Source organism: Aedes aegypti, chromosome 3 (assembly GCF_002204515.2).
Source record: "Aedes aegypti strain LVP_AGWG chromosome 3, AaegL5.0 Primary Assembly, whole genome shotgun sequence".
Classification (NCBI taxonomy): Eukaryota; Metazoa; Arthropoda; class Insecta; order Diptera; family Culicidae; genus Aedes; species Aedes aegypti.
Window position 1 is genome coordinate 181,368,038 of NC_035109.1, and position 19,121 is coordinate 181,387,158.

Sequence of the window (19,121 nt, forward strand, 5' to 3'; positions counted from 1 at the left end):
CAGTACTTATGACTTCACTATCAAAAAAGACGGGAGTATTCTGTAGCGGTTCGTGTATACTTATATGTAAGTAATTCAGCACATGAATACCCAGGTAACCAATAAGCATTTGAATTAGCCGCGTAGTAGTAGTCTTACAGCATTTAATATGCTTCCTGCCCTATCTATGCAGCATGATTGCTTAGCTACCGTAAATTAGCAAAAGCATTGCTATTCAAAATCTTTTGGTTATTAATAAGCATTTCCACAGCACAGGTTGTTTTCAGTTTTCAGCCATCGGAATGCTCTTTTGTTGCTGTACAAATGCAATCAAGGAGTAGTGCAGAGTGTATGTTACATATTCAGCATTGCATTTTGTCTCTCTCACACCTTAGTGCCCTCGCTTTGACGGCTGATGCAACCGATTTTGGGGGAGAGGAAAACATATTCAAACATAAATGATGGTTGCAAAATGAATTAGCAGAAATTTGTTTTATCGGAAGTGGTACGCTTACTTCACAAAGCAAAATGTTATCAGTATTCCTACATGAGAAAAAGAAAATTGAAATCTTTTTTCTTGAGTTTATCTTTTCAAACCTCCAGCTATCAATGTTTTGCCATACCACACATGTTCATAATGTGCTTTTTGTTAACATCCCAACACAACGTTCCTTGATAAGGGTCTAAAATCAGCGCTCCCCACCACATAATTTGCAGCATATACTGCAGCGCGAGGCATTATCACCAACAGCAGCAATCACCAGGTCCCAAGTTCCAGCCGCACTCAGCTTAGAAATACAAAAAAATACACCAAACAGCGAACAGTATCCGAAAATAACCCAACACAAGCGCCGAGCCGACGAGAGAAGACAGAAGGAGGCGAACAATGTTTTTGTTTTGATTTGCTCCTAGCGGAGGCGTTACTCCTTTTTGACAGCAGGATTCAACGTTCCTGAAGGTGCAGCATTAAAGCAGCCCGTTATTTCGCCAAAACCTGCATTGAGGTAGCACTATGTGCAGCTATAAGTTCAACCGGCATTAAATGCATTGCCGTGCGGGCACATATAATTCTGAATGAATGCTATTTTAAGTGCTCCTTGGTTACTTGGGTAGCTTAAACTATGGTAAAAAATTGTAAACGGCGTCTTACCTGGTCTGTCTTTCAAAGTAGAATAAGCAATGAGAGTGTGAAAATTTGTGACAGTCATTTGCACAGCCTACCTGATTGAGAAATACGGAATTGCTACAACGCATATTCTAAGATGCCCATATGGAATTTATGAAATGTCTCCAAAAATCCAAATTTGACGGCATCTTCCGTAAATGTACGTGCTGTAAAATTCATCATTTTGCAACTTGTGGCTAAAATAACTATTTCCACGTTTTCGAAAAGTCAACCGATGTCCGACGTCATTTTGAAATCCAAGATGGCGACTTCCAGTTTATGGAAATCACTTACAACCCACTAAATATGGGTATTTTTCGAACGGGACGGATGGGTAGATGACGGAAATCGATGTCTGACGCCATTTTGAATCCAAGATGACGACTTCCAGTTTGTGAAAATCACTTGAAACCCACTAAATATGGGTATTTTGGAACGGGACCGATGGGTAGATGGCGGAAATCGATGTCCGACACCATTTTGGAATCCAAGATGGCGAATTCCCGGTTTCAATCGATTTTCCCCGTTCCAAAACCAAACCGGAAGGCACCATCGCGGATTTCAGAATGGCGTGAGACATCCATTTTCCGGCATATACTCTTCTGTCCCGTTCCAAAGATACCCATATTGCAGGGGCTTCAAGCCTAGAATAATTACTCCACTGAAAACGCATTAGAATCGTGAGAAACTGATTTGCAAATGCTATTATTTGATGTTTTCAAACCCTAATGACCCTAGATAACTACACAAATAATGCATGTAGTGTAAAAACAATATTCCGTGCATTCCTAACGAAACAGATTTGTGTAGATCGCGAATTTCACATGCCAAAATTTTTAGTTCTCTGAATATGTATTCTAGAATGTATTAGAATCTTCGACAAAGAATTTTAGAATGAGTTGAACTACATTTTTATCCCTTTTGATTTGAGCTAGATGATTTGTAACTGATCAAGATCAGTTTAATCTCTTAATAGGAACGTGCTAGTTAACAACTTCCTTCTGTCATGATATTCAATGCGATTTTTTTTTACAATTTTTCGACACCAATTTGCGGAACCGAAACTATAAATTTAAGATAAATCTAAAAAATTAAATAACTCAGAAATAAAACACTGTTACTGTTTGCCTATGAACCAAAATTCCAAGTAATGACATTGTAGTTTTTTTTATCAACGTAATGGTAATAGTTTAGAGAACATTTTTAGTAAAAATAGAAATTTGAGATCACACTCAAAATCTATTTTGTTCAAAACCTTCAAGAAATCTAATTTTTCCCGATTTCATATAAATTAAATTTCAAAGCAATGTCATGTAATTTTTGTGCCACGAATTTGCTTTGAGAAATTCAAATAATATATTTGAGCATAAAAAACATGCCATAACGTTTTCTCAACAAAAATTTCAAAACAAATGTGTATATTTGAGTAGAAAGATAAATGTTGGATTATACTAGAAACATCTCTTACTTAAAGAAAAACACAACTTGAATGCCTGCAAAAATAAAATCAACTACATATACGCAACTTGGTTGAAGAAAATTAGTGTTGGGATAGAATATAAATTTACAGATTACACACAATTTTTTTTACGATAAAAACTAATACTAACTCAATTTTCTACAACTATTTGTCTATCAATACAAATTCGAAGAGATCCGATGAAGTTAATATTATTATTATTGAATAATATTTTAGGAAACGATTGAACATGTTTGAGTTAACAATTGAAAACACTCAGAATTTGTTCAACTTTAAAACTAAGAAAAACTTAACATCTTAACCTGTTGGCCTGTCGATCGAAATCCATTGCTTTGACATGTATTTTTTCCGACATGAAGTTGATTAAAGAGGTCAGGTTAACATGCTAGATCAGGTACAGAAATTTTCATTACACTTTAAATTTTATTTTACCTACTTAAGGTACGAAAAATCCTAGTTTTTGTTTAAAATTCAATCTTCAAGATGATGCGAACCCTAGCATAAATAGTAGTTCAGATTACACTCCTGTGTTTTAAAACTATAAAAAATGTTTCTGGCTGTTTGCCTGTAAGTCTAAACTCATTGTAATGAATTGACGCTTATATTGAGCTGTTCGGTAATACAATCCGCATGGTTAATAAATTAATTAACCCATTAACGCCCGAATTATTTCTCATTTGTAGTAATCACCTGATTCTTTCTGGAGTATCGCAATATGATAAGAGAATGCTAAAACCGTCATTTAGATGAAAATCTACGGTCACATTTTGTTACAGTACACAGTGGGTCATATATACGCAAAATATTGAAAAAAATAAAAATCTGATTATTTTCACAAATGTTTGAAGGTGGTATGGTGCATTCAAAAGTGACAAGATATTATGACTAACATAATGTAAACGGTAATAACATGTAACCATTAATATAAATAACAAAAAGAGGTTTATTTGAAAACTACATCACAAAATGATGCTGAATGTGACATGCATACAAAGCACACACAAGAACATACACGTACATGCACAACACATACTAGTATGCACAATCAAACATACATACATTCATACACATCACGGAGAAAAAAAACAAGCTAGTTTGAAACAATAAAAAAATGGTTGAAATTCAAACTAATATTTTTGTTGTTTCAAAACTAACACTTGTTGTTTGTAAACCAAAATTTTGTTTGAAACAAACTATCTACATTATTTGTTTCCAGCTTATATTTTTCTGATTGAACAACAATGATCAACATTAATATATTAGTTGTTAGCAAATAAAATTTGATTTATTTTTACCAAATTTCAGTTTGCACGATACTTTAACGAATTTCTTAAATCAAACCAAAAAAAAAGATTGATTCAAACAACACCACACATCGAATCAAACTGATTTTTTGTTTGTAGAAATAACAACCTACGAATTAGATTGAAAAAAGCTAGATTTTTAGATTGTTTGCGAGCTCAACTTTGGTTCGGGAGTTAGCCACACTAGAGTTAGAGTCTAAATATTATAAGATGCTGAATGTTCTGTCAATAATTCAGGTAATTAATACTTTGTGTATAATGGTACATATCTTCATTAATATAGCTCAAAAAATGTTTTGTTTGCAGAACTATTCGAATAACATGTACGTGAGCCGAAAAATGCTGAGATTTCAAGTTTTTAGAGGTATTTCTTTCATTAGTTTTCGTTTACGTTTTTTAAATATATTAATTTTCCTACTACAGTATTACTGTCTACTAGTAGCGGAAGATTTGGCGTGGAGCTTAGAGGCAAGCATTAGTGGCATTATTGATTAGATGAACGAAGTCACCGGATGCAATCCCGGAATACTAGTGAACTTCGATTTTGTCAATGATATTAAATTTGTTTGATATATTATTGTACTTTTTATAAACAAAAGCAAATATATAATATGTAGTTGCGGTTTGGATATTTATAATTTTAGCTTTAAAATGATTAAAACAAAAATAGAGAGAATATAACCAGAACGTTATTTCAATAAATTTGCTGTTTATTTCAAACTGCACCTCTTGTTTGTTCCAAACTAGTTTTTGGTGGATTCAAACTAGAAATAATGCTTGATTCAACTATTTTCTTCGTTTGTTTTGAGAAATGTCAAAATCAAACAACCTACAAATTAGTCATTTCTAACAAATGTTTGATGATTTCAACTAAGACGGCGTTAAATATTTAACGCAGAATGTTAGTTTATTTCAAACAACGCGATTAGTTGATTCAAATTGATTTTATGTTATGCAAAATTCAACCTAAAGTTTTGGTTGAAACAAACCAAAATTAGTTTGTAATTCCTATATTTTTTTCTCCGTGATATAGCCGCAGTAGTCGCATTCTCCTCCTATATTTAACGCCAGCCTCGTTAGTATCAAATGGTTACGGGATACACACTTATAAAACTTTCCACGAATATGATAACTTTTGTTGTAATAAAAACCACTAAGGATTTAGCAGGATTCCAAAAATATTGACATATTGTTTCTACAGGACTCTTGAAGGCATCCCACAGGATTCTCGAAGAATATCACAAAATCCCAATTGGAATTTTTCCAGGATGCTCATGAAAAAAAAACACACGGAATTCCCATAAGGTTCACAATTCCCGCAGTATTTCTACACAATTCCTAAAGAATTCTTACAGGTTTTACAAAAAAATCCCTGAGAATTCTCACATGACTTTTTCTAATAAGACCAATCCAAATTCCTAAAATTCTAAAAGATTCTCTCAGGAATACTAACTATTTGCTATATAACTATAAGATAAGATTTCAACCGGACCTTCACAAGAATCCCAGCATTCGCGTAAGATTCCCAATGTATTGAAAAACTTTTTGCTCACTATTTCCGTAGAATTTTTACAACATTTGCACTGTATTTCAACATAACTCCAACAGGATTCCCACAGTGTATCCTTGGGTTACCAACTAACAATTCCCACTGGGTTGCCGGAATCCTTACCGGAATACAAGCATCTACACTAGAATCTCAAAATCGGCACTGAAAATCCATGATCTATGCTGGAATCCAGGATCCACACTGGAATTGAAGGATCCACACTGGAAACTCAAACTCTCCACTGGTATCCCTATATCGCACTAAAATCCTATGATCCGCATCTGAAATACAGGATCCTCAGTGAATTCCAAGGATCTACACTGGAAATGCAAAATACTCACTGGGGCTCAAATATCTACACTGAAATCCAATAATTGGCGCTGAAATCCCAGCATTCACATTAGAAAACAAGGACCCATGTTCTAATCCTGCGGTTCACACTAAAATCGCAAGATCCATACTGGAGTTTCAAGATACTGAAACCCCAAGGTCCCCACTGAAATTTCAGGTTTCATTTAAGAATTACACGAACCATGTAACAATCCCAGGATTCAAACTGGAATTTCAATAAACACAGTGGAATACCAAGATCCACAATGACACACTATGATCTGAACAACAGTCCCAGGATATACATACAAATACAACAAACCTAGTGGAATCCCAATATCCACGTAAGAAGCCAGAGATCTACAATGCAGCAACACAATCTACACTATAATACAAAGATTCACACTGGAACATTTGGAACCAGACTGGAACACCAGGATCCACAATGTTATTCCAGGATCCACACTGAAACCCTATGATCCACATTGCAATCCCAGAATCCACACTGGATTCCCAGTATCCACATTATATTCTCCACATAGTATTCTCACCCACCCGGGGGCGCCAAGGAATCATGAGGACCAAACTCCTAATCCCAATCCTGACTCGGTCCCTAACTTCAACTATTTCAACAGAACATTTCTTATTAACACCCACTTCAATCGATGTCCTCATTTAAAAGTGAAGATAATAAACGAAGAAGTCGAAGGACTAGCGGATACAGGTGCTAGCGTATCTGTCATAAGCTCAGTACCCCTGGTTGAACGTTTAGGTCTAAAAATAAACTCAATCAATTTAAAAGTATCCACAGCAGATGGTACTGCCTATCGCTGTTTAGGATACGTTAATATACCCTTTACATTTCGATCAGCAACCTATGTGATTCCTACTGTAATCGTTCCAGAAGTGTCCAAAGATTTGATTCTGGGTATGGATTTTTTGGAAAAGTTCGGTTTCCAGTTAGTAATACCAGACAATCCCATGTCTAAACCTGAATCACTAAATAAGTATGATTCAGAACCAAACCCTGATTCAGCTAGTCTGAACATGATTGAAGGATACTTTAAGTTGACGGATTAAAAGGTTTGTTTTGAATTATCGCCCTCTTCGACTATCAAACCGCAACTTGTGCAACCCGAAATTGACGATAGCCTAGAAATGCCGACAATCGAAGTACCCGATCGCATTATTGAGCGACCGCGTCGGTTAGGTCATGTTCAGTGATTACTGAACATGACCTAACCGACAGTCAGAAGGGAGAGTTATTCGAAGCTATCACTCATTTGCCAGCGACGAAAGAAGGTTCTCTGGGCCGTACGGACCTAATACAACATTCGATAGAATTGCTGCCAGGTTCGAAGCCACAAAAATTTCCATCGTACCGCTGGTCCCCCATTGTCGAAAGGGTCATAGACGAAGAAGTGGAAAGAATGAGGAGATTGGGCGTTGTAGAAGAATGTTCAGGTCCCGTTGACTTCCTTAATCCATTGCTTCCGATTAAGAAAACGAATGGTAAGTGGAGAATTTGTTTAGATTCTAGGCGGCTCAATCAGTGTACCAAGAGAGACGATTTCCCGTTCCCAAACATGGTCGGAATCTTACAACGAATCCAACAATCACGGTACTTCTCTGTGATTGACCTATCTGAGTCATACTACCAAGTGGGACTTGACCCTCTGTCGAAGGATAAGATTGCGTTTCGCACCAATAAAGGTCTTTTCAGATTCACTGTGATGCCTTTTGGGCTTACGAACGCTCCAGCGACGATGGCTCGTTTAATGGCCAAAGTGATCGGATATGATCTCGAGCCCTGGGTTTATGTGTACCTAGACGATATAATTATCACCTCGGTATCGTTCGAACACCATCTACAGTTAATTCAAGAAGTAGCGAAGAGACTTCAACAGGCTGGTCTCACCATAAACTTGTTGAAATCGAAGTTCTGCCAGAGAAGGATTCGCTACTTGGGCTATGTCCTGTCAGAGGAGGGACTTTCAGTAGATGCCAGTCGGGGACCGGAAAGTTGTTCGGATACACGTTAAACATCCGATAAGCAACCCAGAAGGACCACCCTAATCGCTTTCCCTCCTGACAAGCCACCCCACTCCCATCCGGGGAAATTCTGAGTGGAAGCGTTCGGGAGCATCGTCTACTACCGCATTACTAGAGACGGCCGCGCCCCTGGTGGCCAACATAGGAACTAGCAGTATTCTCCAAGCGTTTCACTGCTCGACACGTCACACGGGTTGCCTACCTAATAGCGCAACATAATCAGCCCATCCGCTCGATAGCCGAATCTGCTGGAATTGCCGACCAGGGGTCTGCATCACGTTAGTGCACACGGAGCAGGAATTGTGCCACACTACGCTCGTTCAGTTGGATGTACGGTGCCCGCTGATCGTAGCCCGTCTTCGTGTTCGAGTCCAATATCACCTGCCAGCCTTTCCGCCATCCGGCCAGTCCCATTGGTCGCCGCGTTACGACTACTACCACCACGCTCTTTCAGTTGGATGAATGGAGCCCGCTGATCGATGCCCTTCATCACGCTCGTCTCGCTTCTCGCCACGCCGCTTCCAACTGCTGCTGCCGATCTTCTACGCCAAAACAGGATAACAGGTCAGATCTGATTTTTTTTATGAAACATAATGATCTCGAAGAACTCCATGTAAAGCAAGTGACGACACTTAGGGACATTTAAAACTAGAATATAGAACCATGTTGAATTCAATATTTTAGACAGTTTAGTTGTGTTAAGAGAGTAATTTGCGCCTCCACTCAGGGTGATTGGGATTCTTGCCCCGATATTGAGTTTCCTCTTTTTTCATTCCGTTTAGATTCCGTTAGGTATAAAGATTTTTGTTGGTCTGTTGGTGACGCTGAGATTGACGACTGTTTGAGCCTATTGACCCGCCCAAACGAGTGTCTCAAGCCGGGCCTCTAATAAAAGCAACAGCAGTCTCTCCATAGGGGAGTGGCGCTAAAACTGCTGCTGTTAAGTGCAAAAGCTTTCGTTACAATGTGATTATCATTCCTGATTTTCTCTCCGTATGTCGATATGCCCATTATCAAAGGTTACTAGATTAGATTTTAGGGATTCAAAACAATTTGCGAAGACATAATGACCAGAGTTGGGAAAAGTTCTGAGATTTGCACTACAGTGAGCAATTCTCGCTGAAACCAGGCCGCCATCGGCACCCATCGTTAGAATTCCAATTTTATGTCACTGATCGCTAGCTTTCGATAAAACTTAAGGGTGGTCCTTTTTGTTTTCTCAAATTGGTGGACCCCTCGTACGCCAGCTAGCTAAACAGTTTGCAAAAAAGCCCATTTTTTGATAAATCTTGGGTATTTCTTCACGTGATATGTCTCATATTTCCCTTGGAACACATACCAAACTTAATGGCATCGTATGGAGAAAGGATATAGCTTTCATTTGAAGTTAAAAAAAATCCAGCGGCCATTTTGAATTTGGCCGCCATCTTGAATTTTGTTAGAAAAATCGTTTTTTCACCATTAGCGCACCGCTCGTTTTGAATTCTGAGATCACCATCAGAAAGCTGAGGAAAAATTGCGTAAGATAGGCTACAGAAACAAGGTGTGCAATGGTATTTACCCTATGAAATGAACGATTTTCTAAAACATGTTCCACGATTTTGACGTATATGGCGAGTGCAATCAATGCAAACATCATTTTTTGTACAACAAAGATACAAGTTTTCAATAGTTGGTGTATTTTTCGAGTCAGATGAAGAATAGGAGTATTATTTTGAGTGAAAAAATCTGGCGGCCATCTTGGATTTTGACGCCATCTTGGTTTTAAGTAGTAGAATGAGTTTTCACCTTGATAACACTCAACATGTTGAATTTTAATGCCACCGTTGCACTTACTATTCTTCTTGTTCTTTTTTTTTCCTGACGTTACGTCCCTACTGGAATAGAGCCAGCCCCTAAGCTTCAAAAATAAATTAACAAGTAGATTTTTTTAACGCTTATTTGCCACCTGAATGATTGTTCTGCATATCTGCGAGTTGAAAAATAGCATTAATTCTTTCATTTATTTGGTCTAAAACCATTGAAAGAAATGAACAATCTGTTGAACAGCTAAAATAAGATAAGAAATAAAGAATCTGTTTGTTTTTTAACGGAGATCTTTAATTAATTAAACATGAAGAGCGCTGAGATGGTAAAAAATCATTCTACTGCTAAAAACTAAGATGGCGTCGAAATCCAAGATGGCCACCAGATTTTCCAAACTCAAAATGATTCACCTGCGTTTCGGCATTACGTCCACATTAGAACAAAGCCTGCTTCTCACCTTTCAATTTCGCTATTTTTCACATGCATGTTGGGTGTTAGTGAAAACAATACTTTATGATTCAGAAAATCAAGGACTTTTTTTGCTTAAAAATTTAAGATTTCCATTCTAAATTAATGCACTTTCGGAAATGTTTTACGTTAAAACTACAGATATTACCACAAAACTTACTAATGTCGCAACAATTTATAAACTTCATTCGATGACAAAAAAAAAGCATATGGTAAAAAAAAATATTTATTTATTTCAATCAATGTTTTTGGACGGTTTTTATTCATTAAATTTATTTATTCATAATAACTGAATTCAAAGATATGTCGAGAATTATTCTGTTATTAAAAATCGTATTATAAAAGAAAATTCCTATTTAATAACCTGTATTTATAACTAACAAAGCTGAGTATCAGGCTCGGTTCCACTAGGGACGTAACGTCAGGAAAATGAAGAATAATAAGAAGAAGAGTATACGTAACCTTGTTTTAATTGGTAACCTCTAAATTAGACATGCTGAGTGCTATCAAGGTGAAAAATTCATTCTACTAGTCAAAATCAAGATGGCGTTAAAATCCAAGATGGCCGCCAGATTTTATCACTCTAAATAATACTCCTATTCTTCATCTGACTCGAAAAATACACCAACTATTGAAAACTTGTATCTTTGTTGTACAAAAAATGATGTTTGCATTGATTGCACTCGCCATATACGTCAAAATCGTGGAACATGTTTTAGAAAATCGTTCATTTCATAGGATAAATACCATTGCACACCTAGTTTCTGTAGCCTATCTTACGCAATTTTTCCTCAGCTTTCTGATGGTGATCTCAGAATTCAAAACGAGCGGTGCGCTAATGGTGAAAAAACGATTTTTCTAACAAAATTCAAGATGGCGGCCAAATTCAAAATGGCCGCCGGATTTTTTTTAACTTCAAATGAAAGCTATATCCTTTCTCTATACGATGCCATTATGTTTGGTATGTGTTCCAAGGGAAATATGAGACATATCACGTGAAGAAATACCCAAGATTTATCAAAAAATGGGCTTTTTTGCAAACTGTTTAGCTAGCTGGCGTACGAGGGGTCCACCAATTTGAGAAAACAAAAAGGACCACCCTTAAGTTTTATCGAAAGCTAGCGATCAGTGACATAAAATTGGAATTCTAACGATGGGTGCCGATGGCGGCCTGGTTTCAGCGAGAATTGCTCAGTAGGCAAGCTGCATAGCAAATAACAGTCAGCGAAGCCAGTGAAATTCACGCGTATCGCTGCTGTAGGCAAAATGCCATGAAAATAGCAAAACACTTGTTGCTAAGGGTTACTTGATAAGATTCACGATTTTAACCTTTTGTAGTGAGAGAATTACAGAATAGGTTGAAATATGGTAGAGATATAGTTATCTGAAGTTGACACTTTTATATGGTAGACCGGCTTCGGTGCATTTTATATGTCCTACATTGTATATCGACCGTAATTCTTTTTCAAATCTTGGTCTGTGAAAGACATTTGAAAATTCTATCGGGAATTTCCTACCTACATCAAGGCGATAAACGCTGTATTCTAGAAGTTTTTTTTATTGTGAAGATAATTTCCTGCATTGCAGTAATTCTGATATAACGTGAGGGTACGTGAGTCAATGAGGTTCACCATCATACTTACTTAATTTGTTGAAGTTGATAACATTACAAAATGAGGCATGGAAAGATTGTGAATATTGGACAATCCAACACGAAATCACGCTACATTTTGTTCTGACTTCCAACGATCAAACAATTAAAGACAATTAGTAAAACAGTTAAATGTGTCAGAAAACTTTTCACGTCACATACGGTTTCCTTCGAAATTTTGATAAAACGACGTGGAATGTCAAGCTATAAAACACATAAAACTTAATATTCTCTAATATGCACAAAGCGTTAAAAGCCATTTTCCATTCTCTTTTTGCAAAAATCACGGCTGTCAACTTCCACAGGTTGCCTAACATTTTTACAATTTCCCAATGTGTTTCAGGGCCGCACATTGCAGCCATCCCGAAATGGCAAGCTTCCGTGAAAATCCCTATGGCCGTTGAGCTTTTGCATAAAATTGTTCCTCGCCATATTCAGCGATAAATGCGCCTCAGCAATTTGTTTGGCTTTAGGCAGCATTGTCAAACACACAATACCTAGCGAACCGTCAGGGGAATCATGATGGACACTAATGCCTGTGCAATGACAACTCAGAAGCAGCACAGACGAGATTGTGCACCGATGGTATTAATACTTTTGACAGCTATTCACAAACATTTTCCCTGGTGGCCACATGCTGCGTCACACGGTATTATGAACATCAAACCAAATGCTTGGAATTGATTTTTTTTATGTTTCAATAGCAGTGGCGTGTTATCCATCATATTGTTCTGAGATTTTGTCGAGCAGTTGGATAAATCCTATCAGTAGGTAAGTGTATATCTGAGTTCTTCGCAAAAAATATAAAAAAAGATCTGTAGTTATGGGCCTATCCATTGAAAGCCAGGTGGTGACATGAACGATCAACGGATTTCGTGCTTGTTCCAATCACCAGAAACATGGCAGCCCTACAGATTCGTGCCCCAAAAAACACCGAATATAGTTTCTCCTCTCCGAATTATTTTTATTTCAGTTTCTGGAACATGGATATTATGTCAAACTTCATAGCAACTATGTACCGTATAATGAGGTGTTAAGGGGCGGTCCATTAATTATGTAAGGGTTTATGGGGGGAGGAGGGGTTTGAGATTTCTTACGCGCTATACAATTTATTTTTAATTTTCATACAAAAAATCTTACAATTGTCTTACGTAATTAATGGATCGCCCCTAAGGACTCGTGAGGTATTAAGATTTTATCATTGTGTTCGCAACCACCGATTTTGAATCATTGGAAAGCTTAGCTAGTTTTACACAAAATGTGAAAAAATCAGAGGTGTATGTTTTTTTGATCAAAAGTTATATTCTTATCGCGCAGGTGCTATTACCGATTACGCTCACTGTGTTGTATTTGAATTGCAAAAAGTTATCTCTACAATGTTTTACATGAGATATTATTAAAATTGGCTCTAGGGAATCCATCCATCCAAAAATGATGTCCATAATTTGGAGAGGGAGAAGGGGGTGTTCAATGAAAGTGTGACAGTGCATGTATCAGCTATTAGAATTAGTTGTGAGAGAGGGGGGACGGGGTATAGAAATTCCGAAAAATGATGGACGTCATATTTGAATCTTCCCTTAGAAAGGGGGGAGATGTACGAAGAGAGGGAAAATGTCAATATAGGAGATCCCCCCCCCCCCGTAGTATGAAAATATTGTTTTCTCTCACAATGATCACTCATTTCGGTATCGGGCACACATACTTTGTTGTTCTCAGTCTAGATACTTCATAGGGGTCACACGCAAATCATGTCACGCCCCATAAATCCTCGCTTCTTCAAGTAATATCGAGTGGAGGAACAAACATGTCGCGCATCGGTCGAGTAAAGTGAAAAAGTGCCGCGTTCGATTAGTTCTTTTTGATCTTTCGACGTTGACGCTTGCTCCGGGGCAGTGCGTCAAGAAAGCCCGAGCAGTCGTCAGTTGTTTTCCCTCTCGGGTGGCGCGCCTATTTTCTCTGAGTGCTTTTATATAGCCGATCAAATGAGTGAAGCTGAAAGTGGATTGTTGCTGCTCAAGGATGACGGATCAATTGGTAAGCTCGTTTCATGCTACTATTTCTAATCTATAAAATATGTATGACTGCACCTTTAATCGTTACAACGGTGAGACGTAAATATAATTTTTCAACAAACTATGAAAGGTTCGTCACTGTGAGTGTCGACATAAACTCTGATTCATAAATTATTAATGTCTAATTTTTTTTTTTTTTCAAAACACCTTTTTCCTTTAACCTTTATTTTTGTAATTAAAAAAAAAACTTTGAATGGTTCGACACTACGAGTGTAGACTTGCGAAGGGTTCACTTTATTTAACAAACTTTGAAAGGTTCGTCACGTCAAGTGTCGGCATAATTTTTCTCTACATAGATATTGTTCATATCAAATGAAAAAATAATATTTACATATAAGCATGTTTATATCTCACCAATAATTATTTATCATGGTCTAATCGCTTATCAAAGTGAATCCTGTGACCCAACGATCCTCCCCATTAACAAACATCCCTCTCAGTAACCTTTGTGGAGATGCAGAGGCAAACACGGTCTCCAAATAGCAAAGGTTACACACTAACATTCCTTCCCCCAATCCCACCTGACTGCAAGGACGTGGCCGGCGCCGTTATTGACCCTGTATAAATAGAGGCACTGAATTATGCACACTGAAGAAGATTATGGCCAATCCCAGCCGATCTTCTAGTTGATTCTTTGTGCATTTTCACTGACTCCGGTCAATCACGGAATAGCAACCATTGATATGTGTAGTCAGTCTAAGCTAAGCTAAGCTAAGCTAAGCTTCTTCAAGTAATATCGAGTGCTAATGCCTTGGACGAATTTTATCACTTCTTCAACTGAACCGACAAAAGCCACAGATCATTTAAGATTTTTTAACGCTTGTCACGCTCTGCTTGACCTCCACCACTCCTTGGAGCGTAACATGACTTGCGTGTGACCCCTATGAAGTATCTAGACTGAGAACAACAAAGTATGTGTGCCCGATACCGAGAGAAAACTATATTTTCATTCTGGGGGGGGTTCTCTTATATTGACACCCTCCCTCCCTTTGTACCTTCCCCTCCTTTATAGGGAAAGATTCAAATATGACGTCTATTGTATTCCGGAACTTCTAGACCACCCCATACCCCTTCTCTCACGCTTTCTCCAATACCTGATACATGGACTGTCACACTTTTATTGACCCCCTCCTCCCACAGACATTGGACGTCATTTTTGGATGACCCCTAACATTGATGTTATTATAATATCTCATGTAAAGCATCGTTGAAATATTTTTTTAACAATTCAAATACATCACGGAGAACGTAAATCGCTATAGCGCCATTATTTGACTGCAAATTGCACCAGCGCAAAAAGAAATGTTTCACAGAGTCGCACATAACTTTTGATCAAAAAAACATGCACCTCTGATTTTTTTATATTTTGTGTAAAACTAGCTCAGCTTTCCAATGAAAATTCAGTTTTACCGATATAATCCAATATGGCGGCCAAATCCAACATGGACGCCAAATATTTTTATTTTTGCAAATGAAGCTCTTTTTTTTCTCGTTTCAAAACCATGTTATTGTGTAGGGTTTGTTGAAGAAATTTCTGAGTTATGGCGGTTTGAATTAGCAAAGAATTGTCAAAAATCGAGGGCTCCTCTAAAACTGTTCCAATTATCACTACCATCCATAACTATCCATCAATTTTACCAATCGGATGCATTTTCTTTACTTACTCGCCAGGAGCTTTCGAGTAAGCATTAATTTGAACATTTTGAAAGACCAAAAGTACATAGTGGGCCGGTCTCAGCGAGAATTGCTCTACTGTATTACAGATTACCTGATTGAAAAATATTAACTCCATATTTCGTATGGATGTTCATGTCTGCGCTCCTGAAGATGACATAGCTGAACGGCATTTTTCGTAATTGCAAAAAATGTTGTACACAACTCAATGAAAAAATCAATTTTTCCAGCACTCGTCGTATTTATACTACTCGGCAATGAACGACTCGTGCTGTAAAAATCATAATTTTGCAACTTTTTGCATAAATGGCAATTATTACCCAGATTTCTAGTCCTGAGCTATTTCATCTCGTACATAAACAATATATTTGATCATCAACAAGCCGAGTACAAAATAAAATTAATACAATTATTATATTATATTAATTATATCCGAAACAAATGTCTTCATAAAACAGTTAAAATAACCCCGTTTCGGTGCAAATCAAATTAATGCGTTCAACGTATCTTATTAACCGTTATTTATTTCAAGTTTCCCCCCAAAGTAAGCCGAATCGCCACTGTTGCGACCATTTTTGCATACTTAATAAGTATTTTAAACCTGTTTCTGACTTGAATAGCAATTTCACGAGATTTATTATTCGCTCCAAACATAATTTATCACTCCCCATTATACATTGCCTATCGCCCGCGTAAATTGTTCAAAAGGAAGCAAAAATCACAAAAGCACACTTCAAGTCACGATAATTCGATCCGGACGTCAGAAGAAGAGCTGTTCATCACTTACAAACAGGTCTCAAGTTTACCATCGCGTAAACTTTTTCGAAAAATTTCCGACATTGATTTTTATTGTTTGTCTTCTCGAGCCATACCACAAGTTTCCTTAAAAAAGCGTCCTGGGATATAAGTTTTCTTTGTGCTTTTGTTCTAATTGAAAGTTTTGCAGAGACTTTCCTGGTTCCGATGTCGGACTAATCTGGATTTCTTGCTTCTTGTTTCTGCTTCGTCTATTCCAGCAAACGACCTACGAGCATCCATCAACGTCTGCCCCGTTCATGCCAACGTTCAAAGTTTTTAATCACCCCGATGCCGTGCCCCAGATATCGACCACAATGTTCATCCTACCGAATTATATAGTCACCGAGGGCAATTTACAGAGCAATAAAAACGTAACTCTCAGTCAGCAGACGGCAGCGGTGGAAAATCTCAGTTTGACCGTAACAGATTCCACCGCCAACAACGTGGACCAATACTCCCACGAGTCGAACTCCTGTCTTCAGTGCAACTTCTTGGGGTGGCCAACGGCGACAACTGGACCGGCTTCAATCGACCAGAAGGCGTCCACTCTCCGTCAAAATCAATCATTCAAAATACCGGATAACGAACGGAAAATCTGCCAGAACGATTCTTTTTTATGGCTGGGCTTGAGGGTCGGGGTGATGTAAACTTGTAGGGTAAAGCTGTCAAGAATGATTCTTGCGTTTAACTAAGCCGTTCTGTCTCTCACTGATGGTTGATTGATGTTGAGTTGAGTTTTATTTCGTTCATCGTTTAGAAATCAAATGTACATATATAACCGGAGAGAAGGTAAGAATTATTCTATCATAAATTTTGAATTTTAGATTGTTGTAAGACGGTTATGGGGATTTGAAATCCGTTTTGACACTTAACTAATATAAATGTGAAATGAATTTCCTATTCAAAGCATTTATTACTCGCATTTTCGAAAGCACGACTTGCATGGTCCACAAAACGCACGGAGTTGAAAATACTACTCAACGTGTATACGAAGGGCACAAACAATGAGTAAACTTTTCTATGATGTGCGTTTAGCAGATCGCACAACTATGCTGTTGGAAATGTACTTTTTTCCAACAGGATTCGATGCTAAATTCACCGGGAATTCACCGAGCTCTTTTCATTCAGCTCAAACAGGTAGAATCTCTGTAATTCGGTGTGGGAGATCTGCAAACAATGAGAATACAGCCAAACCTCTTTTTACGCTCACTTATTTTACACTCCAAATTCCAACTAACGATCCATTTTTTGCACTCGAAATTCCAACTTACGCTTCCTCTTTTTACGTTCCAAAAATCCAATGCAAAAACTAATGTAATATGAGTATTTCTGGAACGAGACCGATGAGGAGATGCCGGAAATCATTGTTTGACGCCGTCATAAATTCCAATATGGTGACTTTCGGTTTGTGAAAGTCACTTTAAATCCATGCAATATGGGTGTTTAATGTTTTAGACACCGTACCGAAAAAAAACGAAATTTTTGTGGAAAAATCAAAGAGATTCCGGAAAATATTTGTGAAGTGTATTGAAAAGACTTTCAACCTTCTACTAATATAACAATAGAGGTTAAAGTACAGTGCACATTGATCCCAAAGCCATATCTAGGAAGACAAAAACGATTGCGCCTAAACCGTCAATTTTAGATATATGGTGTCTTCGGCAAAGTTTCTCCATATTTCTCAGACATTTTTTTCAGAGATGTGAAATTGGGGTGGCCCACACGGTTTACGAGATCAGCACATAAACTTTTTTGCTGACGCATTTAGGACTACACAATGTTCTACAATGTCTTAGAACAATCGATTTGGAGCAACTTTGCCGAAGAACCCAAATTTCTATCTTTTATGGTTCGCGAGTTATGATTTTTTTTAACAAAAAAGTTAGGGTGGAACTGAAAAATCAGTTTTTTCTTGATAACTTTTCATACTATAATTTCTCGCAAAAACTTTGTTCCGAGCACTTTTAGAACTTTTGATTGCGCAACTTTTTGCCGAACAAACTAATGTTCTATCTCTTATGGTTACAGAGTTATCGAAAATTTTCTTCGAAAAAATGGTTGTTTTCAAATGCCGATATCTCCGAAAGGCGCAAACGGATTTTTAATCTTTTATCGGCATTAGAAAGATTATCTCTTTCTCTGTTTATGGTGAAAAAACTGTGAGGACGTTTTTTGTTTGAAAAGATTGACAAAATTTTGAAATTAATATGTTTCTTAACCGAAAATTGTCCATAACTTGAAAAATATTCGAGATAGCTCTTTGGTGCCTTCAGCAAAAATGTGCATAATTGAAAGTTCTGAAAGTGCTTCATACAAAGTATTCATAAAAAAATATCGCTTTAAGATATATTCACCATAAACCGAATTTTATATCATAAAGAAAGCGAAAAAAAGAGATATTTGCTGGAACAACCGGAATAACTGTATGTAAAGTCATTTAAAATTGAATATATATATATATATGTAATGAAATAAGATCGATCACAATAAGCGAAATCTAAGGAGTTAGGGAAATTTAGTTGCTGAAGCAGTTTTAACAGTGAACATTAATCCATAAACGAAGTCTTGTTATTTCACGCGACATATTGTTTGTCCAGCTAATCTATGCCGTGGTTGGTTATAAATTGCTACCGCTTCGGCTTACTAAGCAGAAGGTCATGCATTCAATACCGGTCCCGTTTATTATATTATCATCCCTAAACGATAACAAAACGTATACTTTGAAGAATTCCTTCAAATTACCAAAACCTTACTTCCCGTGATATCCTCCCATAGAAATATAGAAGTATCTGC

General features: G+C 37.3%; 1 protein-coding gene across 1 annotated transcript in view; it reads left to right on the plus strand.

Annotated features, from left to right (window-relative positions):
* LOC110678974 overlaps positions 1-17,824 on the plus strand; it is an 80,833-nt gene extending 63,009 nt beyond the window's left edge. The window contains exon 9 of the mRNA XM_021852723.1: positions 16,547-17,824. Coding sequence (XP_021708415.1) covers positions 16,547-16,975 — 429 coding nt within the window. The 3' untranslated portion in view covers positions 16,976-17,824. The remainder of the gene's footprint in view (positions 1-16,546) is intronic.
* The last annotated feature ends 1,297 nt before the right edge of the window (positions 17,825-19,121 follow it).